The sequence below is a fragment of the Dipteris shenzhenensis genome, chromosome 4 (assembly GCF_047967505.1).
Source record: "Dipteris shenzhenensis isolate YYH24624 ecotype China chromosome 4, Dip_SZ_1.0, whole genome shotgun sequence".
Lineage (NCBI taxonomy): Eukaryota > Viridiplantae > Streptophyta > Polypodiopsida > Gleicheniales > Dipteridaceae > Dipteris > Dipteris shenzhenensis.
This window is the reverse complement of record NC_141599.1, coordinates 52,699,671-52,722,355: the sequence shown is the minus strand read 5'-3', so window position 1 is coordinate 52,722,355 and position 22,685 is coordinate 52,699,671. Positions and strand designations below refer to the sequence as shown.

Sequence of the window (22,685 nt, the reverse complement as noted above, 5' to 3'; positions counted from 1 at the left end):
TCCTAGATCTATTTAGCTATGGACTTGAGTGTAAGATGTCCAGGATGTTGAGATAGAAAAATCTCCAATTCAATAGAATTTGAGTTATTTGGTCAATTTTTGCTTAAAATATTAACATAAAACCTTGGATTGCACTAATAATAGTCAACATGCAACGTTAGCACCCCAAGCACTAGGATAAATTTCCAAGGTGCTAGGATAGAAGATGCCCAAAAGTGTCTATACACCTTTGTGTCCTTACTATTTGAGAGAAGAAGGTGCCCATATTTGGGAAAGAAGCGTTCGAAACTCTAGAATTGAATATTCATAGCCTTAACATCCTTAGGAGGTGAAATCCAAGAACTTCCCTAGTAGTCATGCTCATTCTCGTCTCATGAAGCACACTTTCATCCTACATCTCAACTTTATCCTCCTTGTCTTTCTCACTAAATGAGGTTACAACCAATGTGATCTATTTTTGAAAGACCTTTTCTTGATCACAAGTGACCACTCATGATGATAATGAATCACATGTATATTACCACGCTTCATGTTGAAAATCCTTAGTAACACATTTGCTAATGGCTCACATTCTTGTTTCAATGTCTATTGGCCAATACCATCATATAATATATGTATAATAGATGTTTTGATGCAACAGCTTGCCTAAAGTGTGCACCATTTCTACATCCAAGAATTGTGTGCGCCAGCTCCCACCTTTGAGAAAATGGTGGCAATACCCTCTTGAAATCAACCCAATATATTTGAAATTTTTGGAAAAGCATAAGGACTCTAGAATTGTGCTTCAAAATAGATATGGAATTATTGTTGCAAATCCACCCCAATGATGATATAGTATGCCCCTAGTATGTCAATGTCTTATGACTGCAACATGGTGAACGCTCTTTCATTTGCATAACCTTGTAAGCCCCTACTAATCGTGCACTATTTACTCTGCTTATGATTTTATTTGTACAAGAGCATAGTATTTAAATATATAGGCTTATATATAAGCTTAAATTAATGATGAGCATGAATTATTTGACATGTAGACAGCAAACTTGAACTTATGGCTTGGCATTACTCAGGTACCTTGCAAAACCATAGAACTTTACAAATAGAGGCCCACATAATATTTCCAAAACAATTGTTTCTTTGAGTGAAATATTGGTTGAAATCTCCATTTGTATTCAAATTCTCTTAATATAATGACCATCAACTCAACCATCGGGAGGAAGAACTTGACCCTCCTCTCTATAATGATCATAAATTGCATGCTTTTGGGGATCACTAAGCACTTGGAAATTAGGTGAAGGACTAAATTAAGACAAGACCTAGACGATGAAATATGTAGATTGAGATCATCATTTCATTTTCATGAAAGCCCACGGAGCAATCTTGAAGGCCTTGGAGATTTGCTTGAATTCGGCCTTGGCTTCTTTTTTGTTGTTGGGATTCTTATTAGGATGGAAAGCTTGCAATAGCCCATCTTGAGGTTGTGATGCATTTTTTGGGACTTTGAGGATATTATAGCTCGCGTAATCAAACCAAAAGGAAAACAAGGAGTCGAGAGAATATTTCTAATAGCCATTAGAATCATGACATGTGCTAATTCTTTGCTTAGAATTCGTGAAATTGGACTAGGCCAAATCAATGTGTTCAATGGACCTTCCTAGAAGTAGAACTAATGGCCAACATATTTTGTCTTAGAAAATGACCCCATAGTTTGCCTTAACTTATACGGGAGAATTCACAAATTTGCATTGCATCAACACAATCTCCTTTGAGTGGTAGCAATATTTGATTGCATAGACTTTAAGCCATGTGTTGTGCTCACTACCACTGTCTAATCAATAGGCCCAATGACAACATTCCATCGTAGTTTTATCAAGGCTAATAGTGTGTGACTTTGTGTTGTCTCAATAAGGAAGAGTAAAAAACATGGAAAGATGTTGCATGCCAAGTAAAGGTGTTTAGACTTCTGGATCATGCCAAAGTTGCTCCCAATCTTTGAATCTCATGACTGGAGGAATAGTAGCTAATTCTGGCTCCTCAATAGATGGATCCACATGATACGGAGGGTCCATAGGAAGAAACCGCCTATGCTTCTCATATACCACCTTGTTTAGATCTTTTGAGTGTCGCGACTGCACAAACTGTCTCCACAATTTGGACATGCAAAGGATTCGGGAACTTGGAGACTTATTAAAGTGCAAAGACACAAGTTACATCTTGTAGATGTGAAAGAACATCGAGGCAAAGCTGCTATGAGGGCAAGTGGACATTTCTACTTTATCTGCCAAAGCTGTAGATGAGCTCCTCTTATGTGGCCTAGCTGAATTTGGTACAATCTATGGACATTGGATCGCTGATTTACATAGCTAATGCAAACGTGGTGTTTGCTTTCATGGGTTTGTAATCGTGCTACCTAGCTTTGTAGTAAAGGTATGATGGATTGGCATTTGAAGTGTTAGCACAAACCAACCTAGAGATGGGTCTATCAGACGTAGTTCTTTCACATATAGAAAGCCTTTGTGACAAGCATAAATGTTTCCTAGATTACCACTCGGAACGATGATCGAGTTAGGAGTACCAATCAAATTGTTGACAAATCTGAATCAGTGCACTCTTCTGACCTTCCGACCACAAACTATTTAGAGAATTCACAAAATACATAGGACATTTTGATGTTACCTCCTTGATGAGATGCATTCATGCATCAAAATCTTTGTCTAGGTTGAGACTAAAGCCCCACTCTACGTAATGGAAATTGTTTTTATTGGGCAAAAAGCTATGGGTTGCACACTTAGCTAAAAGTACAGCCAACATATCCCTGGTCAATGCACCCTACTTCCACTGTGGTTTCTTAATTTCCCTCAATCTATCTACTTGGCTCACCAATGCTATCGTACCAAGGTCCTTAAAGCTTTATGTGTGACTAATACCACATTGCTTTACCCATAAATTGTTTGTCAACAACATCTTCTTCATGAGCCTCTCAGTCTAAAAAGGTTTTGAATTCCCCGCAAAAGTACTTACGATGCCATCATCGTTGATCTCTAGTAAAACCCACTCTTTTTTGCTCGATACCTTGATCCATACGACCAAGCTATGGTGTTTCCTACCCATGAATCAAACAACTTTTCATACAGATCAAGTGGTGTTCCGTTCTTGTGAATTGAATATTTTTTTCCAATAGGTCCCTTCAAACTTCTTTAAAGCACCTCTATCATGTAGCACATCCAACAGCTTCCCATCCTTGCTCATGTAAGTGATCTCATCCAAGGAGTTTTCTTCATCTATTTTCTTGTGAGGGCTAAAGGGAACATACTTTGCAGAGAAGGGGTGGAAAGACATGAAAGCCCAAGGCAACGAGCCTTGTCGTTAATTATTTTAGCCATATTGTCTCTGGAAAGTGCTAGCAAGGGTGCATCTTTAAGCTCTGGTTGAGCTTCAAAGATCACTGAAGTCTGCTGAGATCGTGAGTTTGAGTTCCCTACCATTGCTTTGGAATTGCCCCAGCCTGTGAATTTGAGTTCCCTAGCATTGCTTTAGATGTGCCAAGCATGTGTAGAGACCAAGCGTTCGGTCCATTCTGGGTGTGGAGGCTGCAAAAGGCTACGAAGCAAAATTGGGAGGAGCTAAGTATTGCAAAGCATGGAAATTAGAGTGGTGAACAAATAACAAGGCACCTGCTATATATGAGTAGAGATGCAAGGAGGCCCAATGAGCTTTTAAAGCAAAATGTTCTGGGAGCTTGTGCGTAAAGTCCAAATTATGAGCTTGAGTGTAGCTACTTGTTCGATGGTATTATAGAAGAGCTTCTAATATCTCTCTCTTTCGTTTCCCTCTCTCAATGGTAGTATTCGTAGTCTCTTTTACTTCAATTCCTAGCCCATTAGATGGTACTATAGAAGAGCTTTTAATATCTCTCTCTTTCATTTCCCTCCCTTGATGGAAACTCTTATAGTATAGGTAGTCTCTTTTACTTCAATTCCTAGCCCACGACTTTGTTGACAATTTTCCCTCTTAGGAAAATCACTCTCTCAAAATTCGTAGCTCCACAAGCCACAAGACAACAAAGCCTCGGGGCTCCCTTGAGTGATACAAGGCCGGACTTGCAAGTTGTTCATTGTTCATCCCCCACTTCTTTTGACAATTCTTGGTTTTAGGCTGTGTCCATTGAGGCATAATGGTTCTTATTCCAAAGGAAAATCAACAAAAGGCTTAGCATACTTGGATCACAAGAAAGCCAAGGCTCCAAGTTGCCCACATGGCTAGAGGAGAGGCCACCTTCTCCTTTATGGACTAGGTTGGTCGTGTAGAAATGTGGACGAACTATGATCCCATTAGAGTAAAAAATGCATCAAACGCTTAGATTTTGCAATTTAAAAATGCATTTCCCATACACCAAAGCTCTGCATCCTATGATTGCGACCCAAATTAAAGCAAAACTTGCGTGCAATAGAGAGAAAGGGTTGTGCGATCTGAGGTCACCCATGAAATGGGTTATACATGAAGACCCTTCTCCATGAGCATTGATGCCAAAGACCCATCTCTGCTAATACTGAGCACCTATTTTTATAGAGGAGAAGAAGAACCACAAAAGCAAAATGAGCTCCTTCTCTAAAAAGCTATCTTTGTAAAGCTTCTTGATCCAAGAAAGAGTGTTATGTCTACCAAGGTGAAGAGATTGATGCCACAACATTGAATGGTTGCCCCTTCCCCTCTTCAAACTTCACTCGCTAGTTGCTTAAAACAACAATAGATTGTCTCCCTCATCAAAGTCTTCCAAGCTCCACCAAGAAGCATGATTGTTGGAGAAGAATGCAACAAGCTAAAAGCATAAGAACCTCAACTCCCCTTGAGACATAGGAATGGACAACAATGGAACTAGGTTAGGACTTAGGAGATGAGAAGGGATGAGCAATAAGGATCCATTGCTGTCCATGATCCATCTTTGAAGTTTGAAAGCCTAGAGACTAAACTAATACATACAAATTCAACATAAATTACAATACATCTCCTATCCTATTTATCTAATTGAATATTTATAATTACATAGGTGCCTTTGTGTGTGTGTGTGTGTGTGTGTGTGTGTGAATTCAAAAACCTTTGTGTGTCCACAAAGTAGGACCTTGAAAACCTTGTATTTTTTCTTTTATAGGTGAGAAGAAACTTCTCTTGTATTTTTTCTTTTATAGGTCATAAGAACCTTTCTCTCTTTTTTTCTTGAACTTCATTTTCAAAATTTTGCAATTCACCTACATTAAACATGGGTTTTTTGTGAACACTGGCCCGTACCATACCACTTGATAGGGATCAAGTCTCTTTTCAGCTTGATGGGGATCAGATCTCTTTCCCCAAGGCGAATCTAATAGAAGCATCGGCTTAGTTGGGCGAGTGCTCAAATTGCTGCTCGATAAGAAAAGGTTGTTGGGTGTGGTGGTTCACACCAGCTGCTGGCGGTGAAGAGGCTATGCTAATTTATGTCACCCACCTACTAGTGATGAATGAGATGAAATGAGCCAATCATGTAGATGAAACAAGTGAGTACAAGTACTCGGCCATGAGAAATACCTTAGGTTCTGCCAGACACAAACGATTGTCAAGATGAATGGATGATGCAACTGCTTGCAAATGCAAAGAGATTTGCAAAGTCTATGTGTTTGTGTGTGTGTGTGTGAGAGAGAGAGTTGATTGGGTGAATTGGAGAGAGGGAGAGAGAGAGGGGAGGAGAGAGAGAGAGTAGAATAGAAAGTAGTTAACCAAGGCATGAGATGTCCAAATAGAAAGAAGTTAACCAAGGCATGAGGTGTCCAAAAACTATTCAGAGGACACTTTTTTACAAAATTCTTACTAGAGCACTGCCCTTGCAAGGCAGTGCTAAAAAAGAAAGTGTGAGAGAGAGAGTGAGAGAGAGAGAGAGAGAGAGAGAGAGAACCAAAATAGAAGGGGGCCACTTGGCAAGAAACTCTTCGAGACACTTTTTAACAAGACGCATGGGTGCATGCAAGCACTGCCCTTTAAGATCCATTTATGAACATGAATATAGCAAGCACATGATAATTGATTGCTTTTGAAAAACATCCCATGAGAAAACGTTCCTCGTCTGTTTGCGTTAAACTGGCCCTCATTTGAAAGCTTTTGTTTCTCTTTTGCATCGGTTAATCTTTTAAACCAAGGCTAGGAGGCTTTGTCTTTTTTTTTGAACTTCACATTACATATTGAGGGTGGGAGGGATACACATTAGTCCTCCCAAAAAGAAGAGGCTATTCTCAGCTAAAAGATTGAGCACATGATCTCCTTTTCTACACAAACAAGCCCTACCACTAAGATGTAGAGCACTACGCTCTAGTTAGAAGGAACAAAAAGAATTCCTTTCCCCCCCCTCTCCCCCTTTTCACCCTCTCTTATTCCCCCTCCAACTAATTAAATAGAATTTGTATTTTTCTAGGGGACATATCCACTAAAACCCTATAACCCTAAGTAGAATGTAGAATTTTATTGACAAACTTAACAAAAACATCTTTGTCGACAAAGGTAACTAACCTAGGGTGGAGTGGGTCTTGTGGAGTAGGTGGGAAAAGTATAGCATCTCTTTACGTGTGTTGTATTGCCCTCTGATGTGGAACATGGGTTAAAGGGGTACTCTCTTTCTCTCTCTCTCACAGAATGTGTATGCATCCCTACAAAGCCCACACACCAAAAAGGCCTCCAGGTAAGTTATTGTCATGCAAACATCCCTCACTTTTGAAGGCATTTCGTATTGTAAAAATCGCTACTTAATAGGGGCACATATCGACTTATTTGTGGTTCGAGTGAGCCCGTATCGCTCCTAGCTCTCCACGAATTTCATAGTTGTGTTTCGTGAACTTAAGCACCTCGCAAGTCGTCACAATTTTGCAGAAAAGGGCCCTTTGATCCGGAAGCAATAGGATGGGAAGGAAGATTTGGCTTAGCTTGTTCCAATTTACTAATTTTGCTCTCGCAAAGGTACATAAATCTCAAAAAGTCCGATTCATGGGAAAACTTTCGCGATGTTTCTAGAGAGAAAGCTTCTACTCGGAACAGTAGTAACGGACCTGCATCCACAAAAAATGACGAATAGAAGCGAACGATAACGTTAGACAAGGATTCAGATGGGCTCTGGAGATATATCCTGTGATTCTTACTGAAGCTGCCAGGCCCTCACATTCAGTAGCGCCACCACCAGCTTCATCGAGCAGCCTGCAAAGTAAGGTTTGCCCTTCGCTATCATATCAATTGACTTTGCTTCACCTGGGTCAAGTTAAGGCGCAATTGCAACGCTACTGTATCAACTCCAACGCCACCAGGTCGCATCTTCTAGCTCTTTGAAAGTGAATCTTAAAAAATTCAACGTATTTAGATCCATATCTTCCTTGTACGCTAGTCACGCCTCCGTTGTTGCGGCAAAGATCAAAATGAAAGTTCTAATAAATTCTGCCCCTACCTTCAAAACAAACCGGATGATTCCGTGAACTCAAGAGAATTTGCAACTGGGTATGGTTCTACCTAGATCAATCCAAAATACTCACTTCATTAACAACGACCATAAGCAGGACATTCAGAAAGCGGTGAAATGGAGAAAAAGGTCGCACTCTTTTACCCAGCTGAAATCCACCTTCTGATGGAAATGCCTTGCTGAACAAAAAAGCAAGGTGGAACAAGTTGACGCGGAAAGAAGGCAAAAGCGAGGTGCATGGGGACGAAGAGGCGAGATGCATGGCTACCCCAAACACTTGAGTTCTACGGCGGCTGTCAAGCATCTAACAAAATCGAGTGCTAACAAGTCACTCCGGCTCACATGGTTGTCAAATGTCGAAGAAACCGAGTTCAAAGGGAAACTAAAATGTTGCTAACAAAAGTGTTAGTATAGCGCTGAGTGGAAGGGGCTAATATTAACAAAAGTATTTTTTTTTCCCGGCGGTAAAGTTAAATATATTAAGAAAAGGAGAAATAATTACAATTCACCTTCCAGAGTGGAGGTACTAGCTTTAAACCCACAGCCTTGACAGCTAAGGAATCTTTTGTGTTAAGGTACTAGCAGAACATCCTCCAGCAACGTCGAGTGATAGTTTGGAAGAAAATTGATGCGAGATGTGAAGAAGAAGGTGGGGAAATGCGGGTGTGTGATTGAGGAATGCATAGTGGGGATCGACTATGGTGAGCAGGTTTCCTTTAGACGTTGCAACTCCTGGAGAAAAGGCGAACGAATATTTGGAAGATGTGCCCACCAGCAAATCAGCAGTTGTTTGATAATGCTGTCGCACTCCTTGTCCCTATCGCTTCTCAGTTGACTCGTGCTTTTCAACCACAATGGAGGAGGTAACAGGCGAGCTAGGCCACCCATTTTTGCTCGCCGTCGCTGCTGACCGTAAAAACGGTGCCGATATGAGCGTGGTCAAGCGAGAGGATGGTCTGGATGATCGCCGGCCAAAGGATGCTGGAGCTGAATTCGTGCTGGAATCCAAGGGTGGAGTACTTACTCAACTTTGCCTCTGCTGCATCATTTTCCTGGGCTAAAAACGGGTTGAATTCTATGTCGCACACGCTTGTGCAGGAACATGGCTTCACGCAGGATATCACCTCACCTCTTCAACAGCTGCCCCGGCTCTCCTCAGCCTGCCTTACGCACTTGCGGGTATGGGTTGGATTCCAGGATTGGTTACTCTGGCACTGGGAGCAGCAGTGTCTTTCTACGCGTATGGTCTGCTTTCCGCCGTGCTGGAACATTTAGAGCAAGAGGGGAAACGTTTTATCAGATTTCGAGATCTTTCAAATCATTTGCTAGGTGAGTTCCACTGCAATCTATTCGTTCATGTCCAAGCTGCAATCCCCCGATTCAGCTTGACCTTACAGGGTAACGTCATTAACCAAGCATCATTGTCTAACACACCACGGTTCACTAGTATGAAGGTGTTAGGAATTTAAGTGAAAGGTGTTATAACCGTAGTGCATATTGAAACCTATGGAAGCATCTCTATCCAATTCAGCATGCTAATAATCTACGATCAGGTGGAGGGTTATCCGGTAGCAGTGAACAAGACCTAGGGGCTGAAAATTAGAGTGGAACCCATCCATGCTCTAGCTTGTCACCTTTACGGTGACTGTCTGAATACCGTGAGAAAAGTCAACTGTGGCTACCCCACACATCTAAGTACCATCACCATGAAAAAGATGGCGTATACTAGTGGAAACCATGGGACTTCAACTGATGATGGCTGGCCTACATGTGCATTCCTGTAAAACAACTCATAGAAGAGCTCACATGTATTATCAGTAACATGTGCACAATAAAACAGTGATAAAGAAACGAGAAAGCAGAAGTGGATATTCATGGAATAAAGTAGGCCTTGCCACACACATGCATTGTTTGTTTGTATGCACTATGTCCATTTGTATCTATATGCACTATGTGCATTTGTATCTATGTACGTGTGTACCCACACATACATATATGTGTGTGTATACACGGTAATCTTTTTTCAGCAAAAACAGCCTTGGGCAATTATGTTGGCAGCTATGTGTGTGAACTTGAGAACAAAGGCATATGGAGATTGGATCACTGACCATTGGGAGGAAGTGATTGGAAACTTTCAAGGCAAAATTCCTGGTTGTCCTTACTCCACTCAGGATTGGAAAAGAGTGCTCTCTAATGTTAAATGGTCTCCTGTCACTTCAGCTCCGGCTAACTCTCTTCGTCAAGAAAGCATACACTGGAGCTCAGTCTTTGATACTCCTCTGGCATTGCAGGAGCCAGTTAGAGCATACAATCTTATGAAAATTGGCATTCACTATATTGATGATGTGGTCGACAATATATTATCATTTCTAGATGCTTGCTGTAGATTTCCTCTTGGTATGCATCATAGACCAATATGGAGGAAAATATGCTCTCGACTACAGCCCTTTCTCCCAGTACCTCCATTTGATGATTCACACAGGCTTCAGGATTGGAAGCTCATGCCTCATTTTCAGGGCCCTCGCCCCCTATCACTGCAGAATATCACTTCCATGAAAGTTTATAGGCTGACTTTGCCTCATCCATGGATTGCACAATATGGGAATGCTCTTTGGCATTTGCAGAAGTCTCTTCCATGGTGGAAGTCCAATTTCAAACTGATATGGAAAAGTAAATTGCCCTCGAAACAAAGATTGTTTCTCTAGAGATGTATAGTGGGGGGTTTTTCAGTTGGTGTCACTTTGGCCAGACGTAGAGTTACAGCTCCTCATTGTTTGAGGTGCTCCCATCCTACTAAGACTGTCCCACATCTTTTATGGTTTTGTCCTCATTCCAGATTTCTTATGGACAGAATCTCTCACTGCCTTCAACTCAGATTTCCTGGCCATCGATTTGGCAAGTTCTCTTGGCTATTTAGAAGATATGCTCGAGCACAAGCCCAATTGTCTTTTTTCATTGGGTCAGATTTTGGGCACGTGGACAATTTGGAAGCAGAGAAATCAAGTCTTTTTAGGAAGCCCACTGCTTCAGCCATATCAGTTCTTCAGAGCATCATCAAGACAATCTCTATATGTTCCTTGTCAGCAGGATGATTTGGATGTCTCTTGTCTTGAGGTGTTTTTCCATCGCTTTTGATTTTTCACAATAGTCTTTTCCTAAGACTATTCACATTAATGTAAACAAAGTGGTTTCACCAAAAAAAAAAAAAAATGTGTATACACATAAATACAGCATAATGAGAAAGAAAGAAAGAGAGAAAGTCTATTAACGTCCACTGGAGACCAAAAGGTCTATGGGACAGCAAGAAATTCTCTAGTACATCTGCTTTAGGGAGGGCGCATGGCAGCTCCCAAGGAGTGCACAAGCAACCCCAATTTATTTAGAGTACCTACATAATAGTCTGAAAGCGTAATCAGCCATACACCAGTTTAAGACACAAGAGTTTTTGGTTTTGATTTAAACTCTCTGGTTAGGGCTACGCTGTTGGAATGGTCTCCTCCCCATCTGTAAGCCCCCATATGAGGAGAGCACGGGGGAGGTAGACCAAGGCATGATTAGGCTGCTACATGGGCAGCACAAAGGAGACATTGTGCAAGAAAGATGGCGGGGGCATGTAGCCCTGGATCTGGCCTGGCAAGAAAAAGCTTCAGGACAGGCGTACGGCCTGCAACAGGGCCCTGTGAAGGGTGCGCTGACATCAGCAGCGTACGGCCCCACTGTATGGGGCTGTATGGAGGCTTCTTTGATGGAGAACAGGACTACTGGAAGCCTGACAGAGGGCGGGATGTGCAGTGGCCAAAGGCGCCTGCATGGCAGGGCCTTTGGGCCTTGTATGGAGCCTGCAACAAGGCTGGAACAGGGCCAGCCGGAGGGCAGAGGCCTGCGCCTATGGTGGACTGCCATGTGGCCAAGCGGGTCTGTGGAACAGCCCCCAAACCAAGTCGGTTTACAGACTGGGAGGGGGCAGACTGGTCGGCCCAAATAGACCTAGGGGTCGGCCGTATCAGGTCGGTCCATTTCAGGGCCTGAGCCTATAAAAGTGGAGGCATTTGGGCTCATATAATGTCACTTGGAGCAGCCCTTAACCAGCAGATAGGAGCAGCAAAAGGACCTACCTTGGGCCTACATTCAGGAGGTGAAGGTGACCCAGAATAAGCTGCAGACTAGTCTAGAGGTGCTGCCTTCTAGGCTGGCCTCCGGACAGCAAGGTGGAAGGGATCTAGATAGAGAGTCTACATATGCTCGAGGTGGAGCATGTGGGCTCAGAGATCTAGAAGTGCCAGGCTTGTAGTAGAAGGACCTTTTGGTATTGTATCCTGTCCTACTTTGTGGATGGATGGAAATATAAAGAGTTGCTTCTATATTTGTTTATGAGCATTGTCTATTTATTGGCTTGCACATCTATGCACATTAAGTTAAGAAGTCTGTGATTCCACACTCCACAACAAGGCTGGAACAGGGCCAGCCGGAGGGCAGAGGCCTGTGCCTATGGCGGACTGCCACGTGGCCAAGCGGGTCTGTGGAACAGCCCCCAAACCAAGTCGGTTTACAGACTGGGAGGGGGCAGACTGGTTGGCCCAAATAGACGTAGGGGTCAGCCCTACCAGGTCGGTCCATTTCAGGGCCCCTTGAGCCTATAAAAGAGGAGGCATTTGGGCTCATATAATATCACTTGGAGCAGCCCTTAACCAGCAGATAGGAGCAGCAAAAAGACCTACCTTGGGCCTACATTTAGGAGGTGAAGGTGACCTAGAATAAGCTGCAGACTAGTCTAGAGGTGCTGCCCCCTAGGCTGGCTTCCGGACAGCAAGGTGGAAGGGATCTAGACAGAGAGTCTACATATGCTCGAGGTGGAATATGTGGGCTCAGAGATCTAGAAGTGCCAGGCTTGTAGTAGGACCTTTTGGTATTGTATCCTGTCCTACTTTGTGGACGGGCGGAAATATAAAGAGTTGCTTCTATATTTGTTTCTGAGCATTGTCTATTTATTGGCTTGCACATCTATGCACATTAAGTTAAGAAGTCTGTGATTCCACACTCCACACACACACAGTGTGAGCTCTTGGGCATTACTATCAGTCTTCCGCTGTGCGTACCCTCTATTGGGTCATTTCTAACATGGTATCAGAGCCCAAGTAGGAGGCTCACAGGTGTGGGAGCCTGAAGGTAGGGACCTTGTTGAAGGACGACCTTGATTCAAAAGCTCTTGGGAATCAACTTCCACGACTGGAGCACAGTGCCCTTGCAAGAAGGGTGGTGACTCAGGGTCAATCAGGTGCGTTCAGAGATCTGGTCTATTGAAAACTGAGTTTGGGTGGCTTTGTTGTGTGGTATAACAGCAGAGATGTCGACCACTATAGCCTCTTCAGCCCCTGCTCTCCCTTCCTCCTCCCCCAGTTTTCTCTCATTCACTAGCCCTAACTTAGGAGAGTCTGGGAAACTAGATGGGACCAACTACCCGATCTAGAAGGTGAAGATCTGGAGTCATTTAGTGGCTCGGAAACTATGGAAGTTGACAATGGGAGTGGAGGCTAAGTCGGAGGACATGGTGGATAGGCAAGGGAAGATACTCATGGTAGTAGACAGAGAGGAGCTCGAAGCTGGGAAGACAGATATGACCATGCCTTGGCATTGATCATAGGGACTACGGCAGACTCCGTTCTTTCTCATATCCAGATGGCCGAAACGTCAATAGAGGCGTGGGTCACTTTGAAGGATCTGTACGAGACAGACAATACCTCCCGAATTTTACTTCTTCAGCATCAACTCTACAATCTTGATATGGAAGAAGGAGATACAGGACATAGCGACTTAACGAAGGTCAAGGTGGTGAGGGATAAACTGGCGGCAGTTGGTCAGAAGGTGGACTCATGCCATTTGGCCTTGATGGTACTGAGGAGGCTACCTTGGAGTTTCAAGAGCTTTGTTATGACCATGACAGTAGGACAGAGGACCAAACGTTTGACGTTTGAGGAGTTGGGTCCATTACTGCTACAGGAGGAAGCTCGGGAGAAGCTCTATAATGATGACAAAGACGACAAAGCGTTGCTAGCGAAGGATTATGCTGACAAAGGAAAGGGCAAGCCTAATGGTGGCAAGTCCAAGAAAGACGACTCTGATGACAAAGACACTTCTAAGAGGAAGCAGAAGAAGTGCTTCTACCGTGATACGCTAGGACATTTTGCAAAGGACTGCATAAAGAAAAAGGCAGATAAGAAAAACAAAAAGGAGTCCGACTCAGATTCAGAGAGAGATATAAAGGCCAAAGCAAATGTGGTAATCGAAGAGTTGTTCCTGGTGACATCACCAAGTGTTACTGAGGCTAGATATGTTGACCAAGAAACCACAGTAAGGATGTCTGACATAGAGATGTGGGTTGATGAGGAGTCAGATGCCTTTGTGAAGGTGAAGGACAGCATGGAGCGCTCGGTACCTTCCAGGTGTGTGGCTGTCAACACTGACACGAGGGCTGTACTTCAGAAGGGGACAGTACAGGATTACATAGGCTTTTGGTGGATGCCTCGATGAGGTACAGGGTTTGCTTTCGGAGCAAGCACACAGGCAGTACGATAGTCTGGTATGTACTTGATACTCTGCATTTGAGCCTTTATAGCATGCTGTGGAGAGACTCTGCTCTTCATTTGTCTCAGAAGATATGAGATTGGAAGGAATTGGCCTTCTTCGAAGGCAGAAGGGGAAGTATTGGTGGTTCTTCAAATCTCGGACGTAAATTGCTAGAAGGTGATGGACAAAGAATACTGAGTACCCACTTGAGAACTCAACGAGAGTTCATGGTCCAGGTTATCTGGAAATATTCATTGGTTGCAGACCTTGCCAAAGGAAGGACGGGTTGAAACAGACCCTCAGAGCATGGTGCGTGGAAGACTCCAGGTTGTTTACTCATTATGAGGGGGACAACTGGAAGATTGTGACGGCTGGATTGCTCGAGTTCGAAGGCAGGAACATGATTGAAGGTGTTGGTGCTAGGAGGTGCTACTAAAGATGGACCTGTGTACCAGGATGGTGTGCGGAAGCGGAACCAGACCTGGTGGAGTAGGAGCCACTGGATGAGAAGCTAGGAAAAGATTTCGACATCTAAAAGTTCCAGAGGACTACGACTAGGGAGTTACCAAAGCATCGTCATCAATGTGTTAGCATTGGGCCTGGATGTGTCGGTGAGAGGGGGTGTTGGAATGGTCACCTCCCCATTTGTAAGCCCCCAAATGAGGAGAGCATGGGGGAGGTAGAGCAAGGCATGATTAGGCTGCTACATGGGCAGCACAAAGGAGACATTACGCAGGAAAGATGGCGGGGGCATGCAGCCCTGGATCTGGCCTGGCAAGAAAGAGCTTCAGGACAGGCGTACAGCCTGCAACAGGGCCTTGTGAAGGGCGTGCTGACATCAGCAGGTACGGCCCCACTGTACAGGGCTGTACGGAGGCTTCTTTGATGGAGAACAGGACTGCTGGAAGCCTGATAGAGGGCGGGATGTGCAGCGGCTAAAGGCGCCTGCATGGCAGGGCCTTTGGGCCTTGTATGGAGCCTGCAACAAGGCTGGAACAGGGCCAGCCGGAGGGCAGAGGCCTGTACCTATGGCGGGCTGCCACGTGGCCAAGCGGGGTCTGTGGAACAGCCCCCAAACCAAGTCGGTTCACAGACTGTGAGGGGGCAGACTGGTCGGCCCAAACAGACCTAGGGGTCGGCCCTACCAGGTCGGTCCATTTCAGGGCCCCTTGGGCCTATAAAAGAGGAGGCATTTGGGCTCATATAATATCACTTGGAGCAGCTCTCAACCAGCAGATAGGAGCAGCAGAAGAACCTATCTTGGGCCTACATTCAGGAGGTGAAGGTGACCTAGAACAAGCTGCGGACTAAGCTAGAGGTGCTGCCCCCAGGCTGGCTTGCTGGAAAGCAAGGTGGAAGGGATCTAGACAGAGAGTCTACATATGCTCGAGGTGGAGCACGCGGGCTCAGACATCTAGAATTGCCAAGCTTGTAGTTAGAAGGACCTTTTGGTATTGTATCCTGTCCTACTTTGTGGACGGACGTAAATATAAATAGTTGCTTCTATATTTGTTTCTGAGCATTGTCTATTTACTGGCTTGCACATCTATGCACATTAAGTTAAGAAGTTTGTGATTCCACACCCCACACGCACACTGTGTGAGCTCCTGGGCATTACTATCAGTCTTCCGCTGTGCATACCCTTTGTTGGGTCATTTCTAACATATGCCTTCACGGTAAGCTGCCCATTTTCCATCCTTTCTGGCAGCCCTGAAAGCGGAACTACAACGCTCCAGATCAAGGCATTAGCTCAAATGGCTCAGCTGACACTAGTCTGATATTGCTTGGCGCCATGATCTTGCAAGGATTCCCTCAGAGGTTCGCTTACTTACAGGATTTCATCGACAGTCTCTATTGCCTGGTTGGGCATTGCTACATCCTCAATCCCTTTATCACTAGAGTAATACTCCGCTTCCTGCGTGGGTTATCCATCAGACACCTCTGCAATCCATGGCTCCCTGCGTCAGACACCTCTAGCCTCTTCATGGCATCATCACGCGTAGATGTTTGCATCTCGTTAGCTCATCAGAGCCGTCATTGATATGCAGTTGACTAAAAGGCCCCTTGCTTTCTCGTACAAATTTAGATTTTTGTTGTTCTGAAGTCAAGAATTCTACAATGAATAAGAATTTTTAGCTGTTGGGGCTTATGCACCCACCCACATAAGATATTTTGGTATAGTTGATTAGTTGATCACCACTTCGATGAAAAATAGATTGATGATCTATAGAAGGAAAGACTAATTAGAGTAATCAATTCTCCTTTTGAAAATCATCTATGGCAATGTTTACTTACTTCATTAACACATTTGGGTAACAATTTGAGGATAGGTTAACCAGTTGTTGAGCTATTAAAAAGAGATTTGAGCAGCATGGTATTCAGAAGCGGGATTTTGAGCATAAGAATTGAGATTACCAATTAACTAGCACATGAAGAATGCCCTTTATGTGAGAAAAAATATAGAAGAGATACTGCAGTGATACTTCTACATTTTGGACATTCAGCATCAAAGGAACCAGAACTTGAAGCTGAGATTGAAGTTTGATCCAATGAGATTGTGTAAAATCAATAGAAGAATACTTGTAGATTATAAAGAGGCGATGCAAATGCAGAAGCAAAGAGAAAGCGTACGCAAGAGAAAGAGACAAGAGATAATTTAGAAGATCAGGAGGGATTGTCATGACAAGAGAAATCACTATTTTGTGATTAATAGACACTAGAACATTATTACAATGCTGCGCCAATTTGATGGTGCGACATGTGTTTGTTTTATGATGGGCATGGACCGATATTGTTATGGCGATGGATCATCTAAGTAGATAGGGCCCGTTCAGCTAGAGCCACTGCTTTAGACGGCACCAAATTTGTACATGTAACAAACATTTTATCAATAAAGATGTGCACCCCATGTGTCAGGTCCTAGGGGCAATAGGAAAGGGAAGGGTGCATTAGAGTGCATTGAATGGTAGGTGCATGGGTCATAGGCTAAGGGTAGTCTAAATGGGAAGATGGACCTTGAGTGATCTCATGGCACATTAATGAAGGAGTATCCCCCTTCATTGTGATCATACGTATCATTCTCTCTACTATCATGCATACATTGCCAATTTCTCTCTCACCTTCTCTCACATTGCATATAGGTCAATCAGAAACAAGTACTCTCGGGAGGGTGCTCTTCCCCCATTGGAGGGCCCAACCAGCGTCAAAATTCTCCATGCATTGCACCATTTGCATTCTTGTAAGTCTGGTTCTTCAGAGTGTTAGTGTATCCCGTAAGTTGTATTTGGTTCATAGTGATGTGTTTGTACCAATGCTGACAACATCTATTGGGGGATATTCTTACTTTGTTACCTTCGTGAATGATTTCACTAGGCATACTTACGTTTAGCCATTGAAATCCAAGTCATATGTATTTGCCTACCTTAAGCAATTTCTTGCCATGTTTGAGAATGAGAGCTGGACACAAGCTCCCAGTCTGCACTGGCAAGGGAGGTGAGTACAGTGCCATGAGTTTGCTGATTACTTAGCTCTCACAGCATCATACATTGGTGCATAGTGCCATACAAACCACAACAGAACAGTGTTGCAAAACAAAATAATCGAACTTTGATGGAGATGGTATGGTGTATGTGAAAGGGAGGTCTTTTACCAAAACATTTCTGGTTGGATGCTTTCATGTGTGCTGATTATATCTTAAACAGGCCACCAACCAGGGCATTAAAGACCACCACACCTTATGAGGCATGGACAGGTTGTAAGCCGGTGAGTGTTTGAATGCCTAGCACATGCACATGTTCCATTATAGGCTTGAGGACAAGTCTGTCAAATGCATTGTCATAGGATATAGCTCAGAAAGCAAAGGGTACACGTTATGTCAGCCTAGTGCATTCATCAGATAGTTGACAGACTAGAGAGGGGGATATAACTCCCTTCTCTGTTACAACAAAAATTGTCACCAAGCTGTAAATATCCTAAGTCAAAGTATTGAGGTGACCATTTATTTGATCATAATTAAAGAGTTTTTCATTTGTGTTAATTATGGTCAAAGAGTTCCTTTAATGGTCAAAGAATTGACTATGATCAAAGATACTTAGCTTTGGTCAAGTAAGCCTGATTTTGGTCGGGGAGACTTGGTTTATTACCAAGAGGGTTAACTGCAGTTAACCAGAGAACCACAAAGTTGACTACGGTCAGAGAGTGTTGAATTCGGTCAACACGACTTGGCATGTGCCAAGAGGGTTAGCTACAGTTAACCGAGTTGTGCCAACTTCGGTTGCAGGGATGTGCTAACTTCGGTTGGAGAGACTTGGCCATAATTAAATCGCCTCGACCGTTGGTCAAAGCCCCCTTAATTATGATCAAGAGCGTTGACTCCGGTCAACCAGATAATATATAAATAAATAAAAATATATATATTTGTTATGTGTGCACATGTATTCAGTGGGGACGCCCACAATGACTAGGATTAGTCCAGAGTTTATTTTTCGCATGCGAAGTGCTAACAATTAATGGGTGCCATGGTTATGCGCTTTATTTAATTGTTGCAAGTATAAGAAAGGTTCTAGACTTGGGCATTGCGGAGCCTCGAGAGTGATTAGGAGCTATTCGTGTGACCAAGTCCTAAGAGGACCCCAGAAGACCTTACCCATGGACATGGGATTAGAATTAGGCTAGAAATTAGACAAGTGGCAACTTGCCAAAAGAATGAGCCTTGAGCTCCTTTGTTTTTTTGGATTCATGTTGGAATTTTGTAACAACAGCTTCCATGTTGACGTTGAAACTCTGGTACTCAAATCTTTCAAGTAATAAAATACCTTGGGGGGGTCCAGCCTGATGCTTGTTCTGGGCTCTAGTGCTATATGAGAGTGGAGAAGTCAGAGAGAGTGTGATTTGAGATTAAAGGTTTCATTTCTGCACAGCTAGATTAATGGTGAAGAAATAGTCGAAGATTAAGTGGTAACAGGTTTCATTGGTATTAGAGCATGGCTTCCTACCATATGGGTGGCTAACTCATAGGGTAAAAGCTAACGAGATGCAGACATCTACGCATGATGATGCCATGAAGAGGCTAGAGGTGTCTGGTGGAGAACCCACGTAGGGTGCCATGGATTGCAGAGGTGTCTGACGGAGAACCCACGCAGGGAGCAGAGTATTACTTTAGTGATCAAGAGGATTGAGGATCGAGCAACGCCTAGCCAAGCAGGCAGCAAAGATTGTCGACGAAATCCCGTAAGTAAGCGCACGTTTGACGGAAACCTTGTGAGATCATGGTGCGAGGCAAAATCAGACTAGTGTCGGCTGAGCCATTTGAGCTAATGCCTTGATTTGGAGCGTTGTAGTTTCGCTTTCAAGGTCCCATGAAAATTTGCAAACGGAATCGTCCTTTCTGAGGTCTTTGTGTAGAACAACAAACAAGAGCCTCATGAGAATTTGCTACCACGAACGGCGATGTGATGCGGAGCAGTTCCGGCATTCATCCTTTGCAAATGCCCTTGGGTAGTAATCTGCTGATGTGGCACTGACGACACGTGGCAGTGCACCGAACAGTGCTGATGTGTCATTTTGACACGTGTCAGATGATGTGGCAGACCCACATGCAAAGATGACGTGGCATAATACGTGGTAGATGACCTGGCACAGGTGATGTGGCACATCCAGTTGGACGTTGACGTGGCAGCCAGCTGGACTGTTGAGGTAGTAAACCAAATGTTAAGTTAGCCTTGGTTAGTTGACTCTGGTCAGAGAACCAGACAGTTGGCCTAACCAGATTTTGAGGACAGCTAACCAAACCACACATGGTTAGTTTGATCAGTTGAGAGCCAACCAGACCAGGCCTAACTAGTCTGGTTAGTGTAACTGGCTGGTTACTCATCCAGTTACTGTTAAATTTTTTGTAAAAAAAGACAGTTGCAGAGACAGTTTCTGCCATCAGTTTCCACCTACCTGTCAGACTTTTGCTGTCAGAAAAACAGCAGAAAAATCAGTAAAATCAGAGATTTGCACAAGTAAAGAAATGCATGCCTTTGTGCAGAGAGAAGGGAAAACAGATGCATTCTGAGTGCTTTTTGCAGCAGCCAGGAAAGGGGCAACACAGTTGTTGATGCTTTGGCAACCTTGGGGGTCTATGCTTTGAGTTGACAGTTTGGCATTGGCACGAGTTGTGAATACAATACAAATCTTGTTGAGGTATTCCTTTCAGGAAAGAAAAGGCAGAGTGCATCAGTTGCATACACAGTGTGTGTGAGAATCTTCAGATATCAGACAAGTTGAAGAGATGGCTTCACAGCAGCATGCCCAATCATCCCATGAGGGAATGGCAGAGTTTGGCCAGGTACAACAGGTAGAGGCTATGCAGATAACTAAAGAGAATGCCTAGAGAGAGTTGATTACTGAGTTGGGAGAGGCAACAAGCGACCCCTTGTTTCGCAGGATGGTACAACCTCTCTTTGAGGAAAAACCAGAGAAGCCTCCCTCTGGAGTAGATCAGGAAGAAGTGGTGGGCAAAAAGAGATCTTTGAGTTCTACTCCTCTCTCCACAGATGACACATTAGGAAAGAGTAAGAAGTCTCGCCATAAGGACAGCAAAAAGAGGACAAGAGCAAGTCCTCTTTCCAAGAAGAAAAAGGTGAAGCATCATCACAGTTCATCCAGTTGGTCTTCTTCTTCTAGCTCTACCTCTTCATCCTCAACATCATCTTCTTCTTCTGGATCTTCAGAGCCAAAGCATAAGAAGAAGAAGAAGAAGAAGAAGTCCGGCAAGAACGCAGAGACTAAAGAGTTCAAAGGTGGTGGGAAGTTAGTGAGATTTGCCACTTACAATGGCTAGTATGGCCAAGCTGAAAACGCAATGCAGTTCATAAGGCAGTTTGATGCTGCCTTCAGCCTGGGAAATTTCAGTGAGTCCTCAAAGCTTCGTATGGTAAGTTTGCACTTGACTGGTACAGGCAGTGCATGGTGGATAGCTAAAACAGCCAATTATGTAGCCCCCAGGAAATGGAAGGACTTCAAGAAAGCTTTCTATAAACAATTTATTCCCAAACAGTTTCGGGATCATGTCCTCCTTGGTAGGGAGAGTATACATGTGGAAGCACAAGATACAATTGAGTCTTACAGCCAGAAATTTTGGGACTCATACTTGCAGGTTTCGCCTTTCAAGAAAATTTCTGACAAGACTCAACTCAGGAAGTACTGGGCAAGACTCACTCCAAAGATACAGGCCCAAGTGAACACCAAAGGTATTAAAGACATATCAGATCTTATTCATTCAGCCAATGTGGCTAGTCTCGTGGTACATGCAGGATCCTACTAGTGTGCCTTCCCTACAGGCAGGGATACCGGGGCGTATAAAGCAAACGACCCCCAAGGTTGAAACAAGAGAGTTTCCCAAGGCACAGAAGAGGGGATTTCAGCCTCAGAAGCCGAGGGGAAACCGGGTACAAAGGCCCTATAAGGGAAGACCACAGTTTACCCTTGAATAGATTGAAACTTCTAGGACAGAGGGTAAATGCTTCAAATGCGGCAAAGAGGCGCATGTGGCTGCCCAGTGCCTAGAAATGCCTTCAACTCCGAAGGGAATCAGTTACAGAAACAGTTTTTGCCATCAGTTTTCACCTACCTGTTAGACTTTTGCTGTCAGAAAAACAGAAGAAAAATCAGTAAAATCAGAGATTTGCGCAAGTAAAGAAATGCATGCCTTTGTGCAGAGAGAAGGGAAAACAGATGCATTCTGAGTGCTTTTTGCAGCAGCCAGGAAAGGGGCAACATAGTTGTTGATGCTTTGGCAACCTTGCGGGTCTATGCTTTGAGTTGACAGCCTGGCACTGGCACGAGTTGTGAATGCAGTACACCTCTTTTTGAGGTATTCCTTTTAGGAAAGAAAAGGCAGAGTGCATTCGTTGCATACACTGTGTGTGTGAGAATTTGCAGATATTAGACAAGTTGCAGAGATGGCTTCACAACAGCATGCCCAATCATAAAAAGGGAGGAGCTAGACGAGGGATGGAGCCTGGGTGTGGAAGAGGAAACGGCGAGGAGAGGTGACGGCGAAGTGGTGGCGAGGCGAGGCTACGGGGGGTAGTGGCGAGGCGAGGCGGGGCGGAGGAGGAGGTGAGGCGAGACGAGGTGGGACGGGGCGGGCGGGCTGTGGCGAGGCTGTGGTGGGCGAGGTGAGACAGAGGAGGAAGAAGAGGAGGCGATGGCGAGGCGGAAGAAGAGGAGGCGATGGCGAGGCGAGGCGGCGGGTATAGGGCGGAGGCGAGGCGAGGGCGTGGCGAGGGCGAGGGCGAAGGTGAGGACAAGGCGAGGGTGAAGGCAAGGGCGAAGGCGAAGGCAAGGGCGAGGCGAAGGCGAGGGCGAAGGGCGAAGGCGAGGGCGGAGGCAAGGCGTGGCGAGGGCGAAGGGCGGAGGGCGGAGGCGAGGGTGAAGGGCGGAGGCGAGGGTGTGGCGAGGTGAAGGGAGAGGCGACGGCGAGGCAAGGCGCTGGCGAGGGGCGAGGGGCACAAGGCGAGGGGAAGGCGCTGCGACGGGCGAGGGCGCAAGGCGAGGCGGAAGGAAGGTAGGGAGGTAGAGGCTATGGCGAGGGGAGAAGGGCTCGCAGGAGCTTCAGTTTCTAGCTGGGTACTTCTCTTACACCTAGCACTGCTTACCACCTTGAGAT

The 22,685-nt window shown here is 44.5% G+C and overlaps 1 protein-coding gene and 1 pseudogene across 2 annotated transcripts in view; one reads left to right on the top strand and one right to left on the bottom strand.

The window, feature by feature from the left end:
- Nucleotides 1-2,310: 2,310 nt before the first annotated feature.
- LOC147903025 (threonine synthase, chloroplastic-like) lies at nucleotides 2,311-3,482 on the bottom strand (annotated as a pseudogene).
- Nucleotides 3,483-8,048: 4,566 nt separating this feature from the next.
- The window catches only part of LOC147903024 (GABA transporter 1-like), a 31,389-nt gene continuing 16,752 nt past the window's right edge, over nucleotides 8,049-22,685 (top strand). For both annotated transcript variants that reach the window (XM_087374119.1, XM_087374118.1), the window contains exons 1-2: nucleotides 8,049-8,476; nucleotides 8,564-8,794. In XM_087374119.1, coding sequence (XP_087230245.1) covers nucleotides 8,320-8,476; nucleotides 8,564-8,794 — 388 coding nt within the window. In that variant the 5' untranslated portion in view covers nucleotides 8,049-8,319. The remainder of the gene's footprint in view (nucleotides 8,477-8,563; nucleotides 8,795-22,685) is intronic.